General features: G+C 39.3%; 1 protein-coding gene across 4 annotated transcripts in view; it reads right to left on the bottom strand.

Moving 5' to 3' along the window:
* Nucleotides 1–14,738, bottom strand: part of LSM11 (LSM11, U7 small nuclear RNA associated) — a 29,240-nt gene that overhangs the window by 12,598 nt on the left and 1,904 nt on the right. The window contains exons 2-4 of one of the 4 annotated variants that reach the window (XM_059699054.1): nt 10,416–10,555; nt 8,449–8,532; nt 7,758–7,865 (exon numbers count right to left, since the gene is read on the bottom strand). In XM_059699054.1, the coding sequence (XP_059555037.1) occupies nt 7,758–7,865; nt 8,449–8,532; nt 10,416–10,555 (332 nt within the window). Of the gene's footprint in view, nt 1–2,813; nt 7,866–8,448; nt 8,533–10,415; nt 10,556–14,738 lie in introns of those variants that run through there. The other 3 variants (XM_059699053.1, XM_059699051.1, XM_059699052.1) reach the window with 3 other exon arrangements.

Raw genomic sequence — 14,738 nt, 5'->3', positions numbered from 1 at the left:
TGTTGTCCCTGTTTTAGAGATCCAGAAACTGAGACTCTGAAGTAACTAGTGAAAGAGCCTAGGATAGTGGGCTCTTCCCAGGATTGACATATTCTGGGAATTAACACATCATAAAGTAGGTGGGAATTTTACAAGATAGACAACCCTTTTACAAGACTTACCAAACCTTTCTGCTTGTGACCCCTTTTAGGTCTCAGGAGAATCTGGGTTATTTTTCTGTAGCTTTATCATATCCATAATTTAGCTTTGAGAAGAGTTGTTTAAATCAGGTAAGTGTATAGTCAAGACTAAGAGAAAGCATTCTGCCCAAGTGCTGGAACACAATGGGAAGAAAGGGGTGGCAGACCTTCTAAATGCACAGGGAAGAATTGGGAAAAACCACGAGTCACTCTGTCTTTTTAACAAGACTATTCTATGGATAGCCCTCCAATGCCCAAACTAACTAGTGGGTAAAATACCATTTGGCAGGCACCCTTTCCAGGGCCACCACTGGTCCACAGCCCTGGGAGTGCCCGCTGCCCTGGTCCTCTCTGGAAGCCATGAAGGCCTGAGTGCACATCCACCGCTTGTCAAAGAACAGTGCAAATCAGAAGAGACTAGACACTTGAGCAAACCAACAAGCCATATTTTAAATTCAGCCCTCTGGTATCTGACTAGTCTAAGGGGAGATCTCAGCGTGCCCTTAAATTTGCTAGTTAATACCTAAGGTGTATAGTATTTTAAGGTGCAACTGACTAACAACAAACTTATGAGTCAGAGAGATTTAGATAGAATTGCTAATTCACCACTTATTAGCAGAAAGATGCTGGCAAGTTATTTAACCTGTTTCAGTTCCTTCCCATATATTAATAGGGACAAAAATTTTCCTCACAGTGGTTGTATGTAAACAAGATAATCGTGCACGTAACATGTTTGGCACGGGGTTGAAATGCTAAAAAATTATAGTATTTCTCATTGCACGCTCTGTCTGTCCTCTTCCCTGTCACATAGTGTGACTGAGTGTAGTACAAGCTACCAAGGTCCCAAAATGCACGAGACAAAGCTCTTTATTGTAAACTTATTTTTAATTTATGCATTTGAAGACAGTATCTATCTATTACTTCACATACTGTATTTCTCTTCACCAGAGGCTGGTGGGAAATTATTTCTTGAGGTAGAGAGGGGAAGGTCTTTTGAAGGTGCTGACATGAAGAGCTGAGACTTCCTGGCACTGTCCAGCCCCTCCTTCTGCCCTGGTGCCCAGCCTAAAACTACAGACTTTTCTGTGTCTATTATAAAGTTTCCTCTGACTTGACAGCATATTTGCTTGCAGTTTTGGAGGCCCAATTCTGGTTGTGAGATCACATGAGAGCTGCAACCTTTCTCAGAAATGGGCTCTCAGGCATCCACACTGGGTGGATTGTTTCCAAAATTCAAACAGCCGCTGAGAAATAGGGACTTCAAGACAGCTTTACAGGGTGATCCTTGGCCAGTAGATAGGAAGAGGCTGAGTGGAGTTGACAGTATTCCAAGATGAAATGAGGAAACCCATGATATGAGAATAGCAACAGGCTCCCTAAAACAGTGGACACTGGGCAATCTCTTTTTTAAACACTCTTTGCCAAGCACATTCACTGGCTGACTGCCATCAGTCAGGCTTCCTAAGTTTCACATTTGGAAATTCAATATTGGTAAGAAACGTTTATATTGTCACTTGAGTTTATTGTAGCTTGGTTTTCCTTGATTATCTCAGTCCAGATTTGTGAGCATTTAACAATTAATTGTTGCAGTGATTGGAGATCTGGAGAGGCAGGTCCTTCTGGGACTTCTAGTTTCTAGTTAAGCCGTTCTCTTTAACCCACTGCCACCTAGTGGTAATTTAGCAGACTGAAAAAAAAAAAAGCTTTACTTTCATCCAAGGAGAGAATATAGTTGGGCAAGAAACTTTCTTTCCTTGACAGTCCTACCTAGAAAGCATAGGGAAAGAGTGATATATGTCATTCCACTGGCCTCCATTCTGCTGCCAATATTTAACTGTCACTGTATATTTTAAATGTCAAGCTAGCTGATTCTCTTGCCTTTATTTTGATTAATGAGGACATCCTTATTTAATCAGGAATCTTTGAGGTTCAAAACAAACAAGCAAGGCCAGAACTGGAGCATTTCTAACATCTTCAGTTGTTAGAAATTTCCTGTATGTTAGCTGAGCCCAACATAGTAAGTGGGGAACTGGTTCTTGATAGTTAACTTGAGTTTCCCTCTCTAAGAATCGAGATGATTTTTGTTTGTCCATCTTTCCAAGTTGACTCAGTTCTGGAAGCACACCGAGGAGATCAAGTAATCAATGTGGCAAATCTTTGTGCAGTTCAACTTTCTGTACATGCTCAGAGAAAAGCTGGTAGCAAATTCAGACATTTCTGGAAGCAGTGAGGATCGATTAATCAGATGTGGCAAAACAGTCAGAGGGGAGCAGTCGATGGTGACCTCAGTAGATCGTGAAGACAGTGGATTAATGCCAGTGAGCTATTATGTGAAATGAATTCACAGAGCAATTACCATTGCTTGGGGCTTAGAAGAGATAATCTGCAATGTGGGCCAAGTTTCTTTTCTAAGCATGAACGTCAAATAAACTTGGAAGAATAAAGCTACCTCAGGATAGAAATCTAGATGTGTGTGCTTTGGTTAAAAAAAGAAGGAAAATAGAAGGGCGCAAGGTTACAACAATGACATTGCTGGAAATATTTTACCTTTCTAGGTCAGTGTCTTCACTTGGTAGCAGACTTTCCTGCCTCCTCTCCCTTCCCCCAAAATCAACAGACAAAGCAGCCAGTACATTAATACAATCATATTTATTACAGCTTCCAGACTCCCATATGACACATATCTAAAGCAGAACATTGCAAACTGACGTTACTAGCAGCAATCCTCCCTAAACAGGAAGGGGTTAGGTGAATTTAATAATTAGGAGTAATTTCAAGACGAGATTACAAATCATGGTTTTTCATTTAGCAGCTGGTATATGAGTAGAAAAACTATAAATTCATAGAGTCATCCAGGTTTAGCCTTGTCTAAAAAAACAGTAAATATTTGCAGAGGGGTATTCCCAGGGTAGCCCAGAAGGTTATGTCTTTAGATGTCAGTAAATCACTTTTTAAGACATCACTTACTATCTGCTTTACTGCCAGGACAACAGAAAAAGAACTGGGCAGCTGCCCTAGAGCCTAGCTCACACAGAATTCAGTCAGATAATCATTGTTTAAATAATATCTGTTAAAAATTTTTAGATATATTTCCTCCACAGCTCAAAAAACATAACATCAGACATTTGCTCAAAGGACTAAAAATCAAAAGCAATTGCAATGTACTGGGAATAGCTTTTGTAGTTTTCCTGAGGGAGAGTTCCCATCTTTTCAGAGTGTTTTTAAAGGAGCACTAACTCTGGCTGCTTATCAGACTACTCTTTATTCTAAATAAATAAAAGACCAACTGAAGGTCTCAGGTGTACTTTCGCCCCCCTCGATCTCCGAATCATCCAAAGCCATTTCTTGACAGAGAGCTTTCATTTTTTATTAGAGGAGTGCAAGAGAACTTACAAACATTTGAAAAACACTGAGAGTAAAGAAGGCCCAACCCTTCCTTGGAGCCCAGGAAACTGTGACAGGAACTCCAAAGGCTTATCTTAAACCCATCACTCAATTTGTCAGAAAGCAATGACAGACCACCCACCTTTGCAACACAAGCCCACATAAGATTTTCTTGCTTTATAATCACTAAGAAAACCCTTTTGGGAGTTGCTGCCCTGAAAAACACAGGCTGATGAACAGAAGTTAGTGAAAAGGGGTTGACTGCATTCTGTATCTGGCACAGGAAAAGAGAAATTAAAACAGTTGGAAAACCATTATATTTATACCATGATACACTTACATAAACCTTGACCTGAACCACAGAAATCATTTCATTCATAAAAAAATTACACAAAAGACTGGAAAACTTTAGGATAGCTAGCTATCTTTGAATAATTTAAATTCTTTTCTAAAGGCAAAATTAGACAAAATTTAAACAAGTAATTTACAGAACCTATTATATTTCATTATTTTACCCACGTCAGCTACTACAGGAACAGTGCAAACATAAATATAAATATCTACCCTTCATCAAGTTAGGTTCTATTTTTTCTCAAGGAATAGAAGCAGTACACCTACTTTCCATAAGGCTTCTGAGGATTAAGAGCAGCTCATGGCTCATGACCTGACAATCTCTAAAGGTACTTTTAGACTATTTCACCATGAAAACAGATGAACCCCTCTTGATTCACTAACAACTCATAGCAAGGACACCTATCTAGACTTTAGTGTTAAAGGTTTCTAAGCTTTCTGGCTTGACAGGCACAGAGAGCAGGCAGGGTACTGCTTAGGCACTGCTAACTCTGGCTAACCATCTCATCAACTGCCCACCTCTTTCATAAGAGGTCTCTGAAAGGAAGCATAAATGCTTCCCAGATACTAAAATGAACAACCTAAAGTGCAAGTTCGCTTGTGATAGAGCAGTAGAATCATCTCTCTGTACAAAGAATGGCACACGAAACTATTCTGGGTGTAATAGCATATCTTCAATTTCTCAATCCCTTGTTTTTATCTAACAAAGCTGGAAACTCCTGAGAGGACCTCAACAAGTACACAGATAGGTATGCCCTGTGAAATGTCCGGAAAACACATTCCCATGTTTGGAGATTACTTTGAAGAACCAAAATGGATGTTCAAAAATAAGTACTATTCCTACCAAGTTTCCCAAATCCAAATCTCTGGGGAATACTAGAAACCAGTTTTGCTGACCTGCAGCAGCTTAGAGCCCCCTTCAGGTGGAGGGGCCCCCAGGTCTCTACCATTCTAGTGGTTACTGCCTCCTTTTCTCTCCTCTTGAGGAAGACATCAGTTGTTTCCATAGCAACTTACTATAATATCCTAGATGATCACATTTTTTGAGCAACATATACATTGTTAGGACTTATTTTTTCTTCCTTATGAAAAATTTCTCCAATAATAAAGAAAAAGGCTATGATTTTTAAAAACTGACTTCTCTAAAAAAGTATGCTTTGCACAAAATAACACAATACTAGATAGTTCATTCATTCCAGGATCACTGTCCAAACCAAACAAATAAATGGGCATCTAAGTCATATCACAGTTTTAAAATTTTCAGAGCCAGAATTATTAAGTTGGGTAGAAAAAAAAGCAGTAAATCAATCCTTACATGAATATATAAAAATTATATACAAACATTATGAAAACCAGCATTATGTAAAATAAATTAGGTTAGATTTAATCAGGCACTAGACTGAAACAGAAATTGATTATATTCCTTTTGATTACAAATTTCTACTTTATTGGAAAAATCTAATATCCATTACAGCTTCTAGCTAAGGAGCAAGAGGGCAGACAGATAGGACAGCCAAACAAGGGAGACTAGTAAAGAGGTAGAGGCAGGGGTGCCTGATGATTAAACAAGACAACTATTAATTGGGGAACTGAACTTTTAGATACATTATTTAGAAGCGATTAGATTGGCAGATTCCAAAGATGATGGTTCAAGTTTGTGATCTGGAACCTCTCTAAATATTTAGTACATCTTCTGTGGCTCTAAAAAACATATTTAAAATGCATTTTAAAATAAAAACAAACAAAACAATTTCTACAAATTCCCTTTTAGGGATGTGTTATTTTTAGATGCTCATTCTCCCTTTGGTATTATCATACAAACCGATGAGAAATTCAGGGGAATCCTTTCTAAAAATGATCAGAAAGGGTAGGGGCTAGAATGTAGAGGAGCAGCAAAGAAATGTTACTCTCATCTTACTCAAGATATTCTTCTGAAACTCCCACTGTCCTTTAGGAGAAAGGAATGGAACATGGGAAATAGTTCCTGAAGATACCACTGCCTTCTGATCACAGCAAGATCATACTTATGATACCTACAGAGATTACCTGCCTTGCTCATAAGCATTCTAACCAAACCATGAAGTAGAGTTAGTAAAAATGACTCATGGTTCCTAAACATGTTTAAAGACTTTAAAATGCCTTCCTAAAATTCTTTGTCTCAGTGCTCCTGTGAGGTAGGTGTCTGATGGGCAAACACTGAGGCTCTCCTTTCATTATATGATAAGCCAGTGACACATCTAGCAGAAGGACCAGGTATCTAAGTTACACAACAAATACAGCAGGGGAAATTTTTCTTTTCAAGCATTTTAACTAGTTAGCTATTTCTTATTTGTAATTTGAATATGAATTATCTAAAATAAAACATAAACTAACAAAACAAAACAAAAAAATTCAATGTTACCTAACAGTCTGTAGCCTATTCTGCACTGGTGACTGAGAAAGCATATAGCATGATTCAAGTAGTATTGGAGAGTGCTATGGTATTTCTGCTACTGAAGCTGGCTGTGAGTAAAGTGTCCCTTACAGACACACCTACTCTAGTTTGTAAGAACCTCTTTGGTCTGACACAGGGAATAAAACTACTGCTGCTGTCTCATGAAAACCATTCTGAAAGATATTCTACATAAGACCAGCCCTGCCTGGAAAAGGGATTCTCAGCTGTATGGTCCATGTATATTACAGAGTTCATGCAGCACTCTTTGAAGACAGACTTTAAGGTCACAGTCTCTTGTCATAAAGCTTATAGGACAGGTCACAGAGAGGCAATACACAGGGTACATGCACTAGCACTATGCCACAGAAGTTAGAGAGAAAGACAAGAAGCCACCACACGAGCATCTTATAGTTCCATCTGGTATGTCATTCGCAGAAGTCACCTCTGGTAAGGGAAGACTGCTGAGGTCCCACATTCCTTTCATTGCTGCTGCTTTAAGCATACCAACTTTTCAAATTTTGCCCTTACATAAATTGGTAGCTTTCTTAGATCTTATAGATACCCAAAGATAATAGATTACATTTCTTGATTAAGAGAGAATGGTGGAGAGCAAAATTCAACAGTCAGTTACAAGATGTTGGTGTAGGGTTCCAGGGCAATTTACACTGCTACTCTTAGAATCAAATTCGTGAGTATTCAGAGTACTAGCTTTAAAATGAGACCATTCTTTTTGCGGTTTTTCTCCTCCACACTAAAGAGTCCATAGAGTCAATTTAATTCATACTATAACCCCTGATTCAAATGGAAGATCGTATATTTGGTCTGAGTGTCTGATGTAGAGCATGATACCAAATCAGATGTGTGTACTCATATGCAGCCTGTTATTACTGCTTTGATATTAATGCAAACAACCAACCCTCCCAAGGCCTGTCTCCCCTTCAGGGAGCTCATCTCCCAGAGAACCTGAGCCTGGTTCTCTCCTCAACACATGCAGTACCAGAGGGGATCATTCCAACTCAGGGTTTCACTGGGATACTAGGATACAGCATAGCAGCAACTCATGCATTTTGTTTCTAAATACTAAAGCCCAAGTGAAGCAGAGTTGCTCACTGTGCAAGATGAACTAGCAGGACATTCTCGCCTCGAATGAAAATCTGATTTATGTGTCTAGTGAATACCTGCTGGTAATCTACTTTGGGCTTTCTCTTTTTCTTACGGGACTGGCCCCTAGAAAGGGTAGTAGCTCTGGAAAAGGTACCTCCCACACTAGACCCTTCTGTCCGAATAGTCCTCCCTGACAGCTCTGACCTGGACTCCTCCCTTGTAGATGCCTGCAGGGAAGATGGGACCGAGCGGGAATGTTTGCGTGATCCCCGGTCAGTGTCTTCTCTTCCCCACACTGAGGCTACCTTCCAAGTGGATGTCTGGGAGTATCTGGACAGAGTGGAGTCTTCAACTGCAGACTTAGAATCTGCCTCTTTCTTGGAGGAATCTTGAAGTTTTAGTCGATCAAATAGCTATAAGGAAAGCAAAGACAAATATTAGCCTTAATACACAGGGGAAAAAAGAACAGATTCCTCAGTTATGCTCTGTGGACAACTTGCTTCACAATTTTTAAAAAGTTAGTAATGAATTTTTTATTTCTACCTATAACTCAGATAAATCAGTAAGTGTTTCAAGAGAAAAGGAACCTTATTTCTACTGGGTAAAACAGAAAGACTTTTAAGCCTTATAAAAGGTAACCTGTTGCTCAAATAATATGAAGGTCTGAAGCAGAAACTCATTTGAAATTAGAAGAATGCATGAGAAGAGAAACTAAGGAAGGCCTTGGTCTAGGCCAGTGGTCGGCAAACTGCGGCTCTTTGGCCCCTTGAGTGTTGCCACGAAGTTTCAATCGCACTGTATGTGTACGCCCACATGTGGTATTTTGTGGAAGAGCCACACTCAGGGGCCGCAGTTTGCTGACCACTGGTCTAGGCATACCTGGTTGACAGCACCAGGGCTTTCCCACTATGAAACACTGGTCACTGGGCTCAGTGATCTTAATTCCTAAGCCTGAAAGCATGCTGGGTACTCAAGAAGTCAGGAGAAATTGCCTACCCTCGTGAGAGTCAGTGAAGAATCCCGCTCATATGCTTTGCCTAGAACAGGCTTTCGGTAGGTCTCATCCACATCAGTAAGTGCCTAGAGAAACAGCCCAAAGGGGAGGAAATGAGGTGGAGTTAAAAATATTATCTTTATAGCTTTCAGGAAAAAAATTTTTAAGGCAGAATAATATCTAATTGCAATAGAATTAAACTTAAGTGAAGCAGCTCTTGGGCAGGAAAAAATAGGTAATACCTGGCCCCCTCTGAGTAAATTTCCAAGTGGTCTACGACCACATAAGATAAGTTTCTTCTGTGGTAAGGGGCCTCTATGGCTGCACAGAAGTTCTTAAATGTCACTGTTCATAAATATCCAGGAAGCTTATTAAAGTGTGAATCCTAGGCTACTACTCTCCTAGAGATTCAGATTCAATAGGTCTGGGATGAAGCCCAGGAACTTTCCGTTTTAACCAGAAACCCCAGGTGATTCTGGTGCAGGTAGCTTTAGGCCATGTTTTGAGAAACACTCTACTGCATCTTTTCCCTTTCCAGTTTCTATGTTTTGTGACAGCAATTAACAGAGACTGACCAGAGTTACAGACTGAATTGCTGATGAATTCTCACCAGTGAGAGATCAACTGCACAGGACAGCTGTTAGGATCAAATGAGATTGTGTATGAGAAGTTACTTTTAAAAGTGTAAATCACCATACAAGTATAAGCTGACAGTATTATTATTATTACCAGCACTTTCACTACATATGTTCTCTTAAATCCTTTTCCTTCAAAGGTAAAATTATAATAATAAAAAAAATTCTTACATTTTAGAGGTGAGAAAACTGAGCCTCAGAGAAATTACCTTGCCTAGAGTCACACAGTTACCAAGTGGTAAAGCTAGGATTAAAACCAGGGTTTCTGATGTCAGAAAGATATATACTAAAATCCTGGTACTTCCACTTACTAGGAGCGTGATCTGTACTAATCTTCCAAAATCTGTAGCCTCAATTCCTTCATTTGTGAAATGGAACAGACCTACAATTCATTCATTGAGATAATATATGTAAAGTTCTTAGTATAGTATCTGGCACATACCAAGTGTTTAGTACACATTAGCAACTATTATTATTATCCAGGGGAATGCATGGATGGAGATAAAGCACAGGGAAAAGTTGGAGAGGAATGACCATATGGAAAAGAAACACCAGAAAGCCTGGTGGCTCCTATTTTAACAGCCCCACAGTTAAAATTCTGCTTTTCCCTCCCTCCCAAATTTGCAAGGTAAAATTCTTTGGAAATTGACATTGCTATAATACATCCCTACTTTTCTTCATATATCTAGTAATCAGTAAGCCTCTAGGAGGCTAGGAGTGTGTGGTGGTACACTCCTTCATAAGGAAATACCATGTAAATTATCTTGCTAATTAATATGTCTGTTCCCCTTCTATCCATGTATATCTTCAAAAAACAGTAGCATGAAAGTTTCTTTCTGAAACTTCTGTACGTAGCACTGTGCCCAGCCAAAGTGGAACATAAGTATTTTTAATAGGAAATCAATATAAAATTACTAAACAGATGAAATAAGTAATTATTGCTTAAGGCTGGGTGTCTCAATCTTGGCTAAAAACATTCTGCACTGGATAATTTGTTGTTGTTGGGGGGTGTCTATGTATTGGAGGACATGCAGCAGAATCCGTGGCCTCTACCCACTAGATGCCCATAACACTCTAGGCCACAGTTGTGATAATAAAAAAAATGTCCCCCAAGGGAAAGAAAGGCAAAATCACCCCTCCTGAAAGCCACAGCCTTAAGGAAAAAGAAGCAATAAAAGAAACTTTTTTTGTTATTTCTCAAGAAAGTGTAGATTCTAGTTCTTCTGGGAAGTTATTCTATAGGTTTCACTGAATAAGGTTACTCAGGATCTTTAGATTTATAGAAGATTTAATCCCCAAGAGGTTCTCCAGCCCCCTACGGAGGGTTTAATTACCATATTCCAGAACTTGTCAAATGCAACAAGGAAGCCTGTGCAGACGCCCCGAAGTCCCTTGAAAGTGCGGATGTGAACATTCACCTTCACCCCCTCCCGGATACAACGATGGAGTTCACCCAGAGGGCTGCCTTCGTGCACTGAAACGAGAGAAGAATAGTTACATCACATGAACATATGCTCTCATTCCCAGAAGTAACAACCAAGACCACCCATCCATCTCCAGCAATACGAGGCAGCATGGTGCAGTGGCAACCTCACTGTGGGAACAGGAAGGCCCACTGGGCAATATGGCTGTCAATGGGCAATACACACTGAAATGAGACAAGATTCATAATGTGGATAAACCGTCTGAACGGCTATCATTTAAAAGTTTCACCTCTATATATCCCATGGCCTAAGCCATTGACTCAGATGCATCATCATTTAAAACTTTTTGGGCAAAAAAGAAATACCACATTAAATATACATAGCAGCTAGATTCTTCTCAGTTCTGTGTCTTGTTAAGACAACTTTTTTCAGGATAATTCTCATGAACGATGTATCCAGCGTAAGCCTCCCCAAGAACCAAAAATCTTGCTCATATGTTTAAAGAAAATAAATTGTGTAACACATCTGCCCTTAAACACATGTAACCCTCCAAGAGAGAACGGCCTTTAGGCTCCCCAGTCTCAGCTACTACACACACGAGCTCTCTGGAGCCACTAGTGTTTCAATGGACATCACCTTCACACTGGCACTCAGACACCTGCTTGTATTCCAAGCCTTGCTGGGGTAAAGGCAAGGCTGAGCTTCTGGTTCCTATGAGAGACTGCTGATGAACATCATTAAAAAGAGCAGCATGATAATTCATAAGAAGAATGCTGGGATTATAATGTCAGCCTTTACTATGATGGATTCTGTTTTTCAGAGCTTGGGAGCAGGTATGAATTTTATTTTTATTGCTTTATGTTAACCTCACAATATTCTGAGATAGATAGATATATATATATATAAAATATATATATAAATATATATAAATATATAATTCCAAAAGAAAAATCATATACATACACATACTCTCTCACAGTCATGCATATAGAGTCTCTGTTTTTCCCTCCCTCCCAAATTTGCAAGGCAAAATTCTTTGGAGATTGCCATTGATAGTAAATAAACAAACAAAAAAAATCACTCTGTTTTATTTCTAGTGGCATAAAATAGAACAGTCCTGCACTTCAGTTTGGATAACTAAGTTAACCACTCTTTATTTAAAAATATTTTTTTAATTGATTTTAGAGAGGAAGGGAGATGGAGAGAGATCAAAACATCAATGATTAGAGAGAATCATCAATTAGCTGCCTCCTGCATGCCCCCTACTGGAGATCAAGCCTGCAACCAGGCATATGCCCTGACCAGAAATCGAACTGTGACCTCCTGGTTCATAGGTCAATTCTCAACCACTGAACCATACCGGCCGGGCTAGGTTGGTTACTCTTGACTTCCTTATTCTTCATTCATGGATGCGCTTATCAATGATGGCAGTGATAAATAAAAGAAAATACTCTTGGAAGAAAGTGACTTAACAGATAAGAAGTAGGAGCTTATGTCAGTCTAAAGATTCAGCAAGAAGGCACAGGTGGAGCAGAGTGACAGAAACAGCAGCCTTGGAAAGAAACGTGAGAACTTTGGACTGACCTTCATCATCTACCCTTCCTCTAGCAATATCCTAAAATTATTTGCACTTTTCATATTTAAGGGGGTATGTGTATGTGTACATGTATCTGGATATGTGTTACAGACTGTATTAAAGCCAGCATTGTAAACAACATTTAGGTCATTATCACTAGTTGTGTGACCTTGGTGAGTAACTTTCTCTCTACAAGTCTGAGTTTCCTCATTTATAAAATGAAGTTAGATGGTTAGTTAGCTTCTAGATTCCAGAATAAATCTCTATAATTCAATGTCTTAGAAAGTGATTACAATGCCTGCATTTACTCCCTTTGCCTACATACATACGCTGCCCCCCCCCACCCCCATACACATATGTGTTTCCACAAAGAGAAGACCATTCTTTTTCTAACTTGGAAAAAAATAGGATACCACTTCCCTCACACCCCCAAATCAAAAGAAAAGACAAGCTTGTATCTTAACAACAGTCTCTTATTCTAATGGCAAATGGTAAACTCGGGTCTTCAACTCTCACATCTGTGTCTTTCTCTTGATTTTTTTTTCTTTCAAAAATTTAATAAGGTGTAGTAATTCCAGGAAGCATTTCTCTCCTTCTGTGATCAAAGGTGCAACACTAGCACCACCTATCAGAGCAAATTGTCAAGGCAAAAATGAGCTCTGCATTCTGAATTAGAACGCACATTCTGAATCTCTTTCCAGCAGTCTCTGTGACAAATTCCAAATAGATATGAGCTAAGCTTATAAAAACTTAATATGACCTAAGGGAGAGAAAAAAAGCCTAATTTTTGCAGGACTTTTTTCTTCTAAATCCTCCTCCCTTTCCATTGACACTATGCTTGGGCCACACCCTTCCAAGTCCAGGTCATTTTTAACTCCACTCTTACTTCTCTCTGCTCACGGCAATCATAAAACTCAGACAATAGATTCTCAGTAATTAAGACCTTTCTCCTTCCACAACCAATCACATCATTATCATCACTGTCACCGTCATTATCACAAATTACTGAACCCTCAGTGAGGGCCATGCCTTGTGCTAAGTTTTACTTTATGTTCATTATTTTACTTAATCCTCACAACTAACACATAGGTACTCTTATTTCCCCTCATTCTATAAATGTGGAAACCAAGGCTCAAAAAAGTTTAAATAATTTGCTCAAAGTTACTTACCTAGTAAACAGCTGAGCCAACAGTCAATGTCAGGTTACATGCATCCTGACCTAGAGCTTTTAATTATGGCTAACAGTGATTTTTAACATTCACCGAGAATTTCCCTATATGCTAAGGAAGATTACTGTTGTAAATGCTTTAAATGTGTTAACTAATTTAAACCTCACAACAATAGGTGGATTCTATTATTGTACTCATTTCCCAGATGAGGAAATTGAGGCCCTCAAGAGTTTAAGTAACTTGCCTAAACCAGAACAGCTAGAAAATGGAGGAGCCAGTATTCAGATGTAGACAAACTGTGTTCTACTCTACCCACAAATAACTTTACTACTAGAAACTTAGCTCCTAGAAACATTTACCCTAAAAGTGCTTTTGCTTAAGAAAATACACCATGGTTCCCACTCTCTATCATCACAAAGTCGAACAAAAAAAATCTTTGGTTTGGCTCAACACATTGTAGCAACAAATCCCTCTCTGAACCCAAATTCCATTCTCTTTGCTTTGGACACAAATCCTCTGCCTCATATATGCAGCATCCTCCACACACCAACAACAAGCAAGCATTACAACGTACTCTCCTCTTCCCTCTCCTGAGACTAGCATAATGGGTAAGCACATACCCGGAGTTGGACAAACCCGGGATTCTCAGCTGCAAACTAACCAGTTATGTGACGCTAGGCAGTAACAGGTAATAACTGAGACTTGGTTTCTTCATCTATAAAGTTGTTTCTAAGGGTAAAATGAAATATAATGCATCTAAAGCAGTGGTTCTCAACCTTGTCTGCACATTAGAATCACCTGGGAATCTTTTTAAAATCCTGATTTCTGGGCCTCATCCTCCAGAAATTCTGTTTCTTTGTTACTAATGTTGTGGCCTCACCCCATAACAAAGAAACAGAATTTCCAGAGGATGAGGCCCAGAAATCAGGATTTTAAAAAGATTCCCAGGTGATTCTAATGTGCGGCCAAGGTTGAGAACCACTGATCTAAAGGGCTTAGCAAAGTGTATAGCACGTATGTGCTCAATAACAGTAAGTATAATTAACAACACTAAAATTATCACCTGACTTACAAAGGGGCATGAGGAAACTTTTGGGGTGATGGAATTATTCTGTATCATGATTGTGGAGATTTCAAAACTCACTTTAAAAGGTTGTATTCTGCTATATGTAAATTACACCTCAATAGCCTGATTTTCAAATAATTACTGTTAATCCAAAATCATGCCCCTGTTTAATTTCAAGGCCTAAAGCTTACTTCTTATAGGAACTCTTTCTTGAATAAATCTAATCCTCACCATGCTGGGGGGTGGGGGGAGGGGGGGGCGTGTTGGTTTGCTTCTATTGTTGTTTTTGCTTTCTGAAGGTCATCAACCCTGTGTGATGCTCACCCACCTCTATCATGTACACTCCACTGTTTCCAGGGGCCTGATTAAAATTTTCAGTGCCTAGGGCACAATCTCTGAGACCTTGACTCCACGCATATATT

This window comes from Myotis daubentonii, chromosome 5 (genome assembly GCF_963259705.1).
Source record: "Myotis daubentonii chromosome 5, mMyoDau2.1, whole genome shotgun sequence".
In the NCBI taxonomy this organism is placed as follows: domain Eukaryota; kingdom Metazoa; phylum Chordata; class Mammalia; order Chiroptera; family Vespertilionidae; genus Myotis; species Myotis daubentonii.
This window is presented reverse-complemented; position numbering and strand designations above follow the sequence as displayed.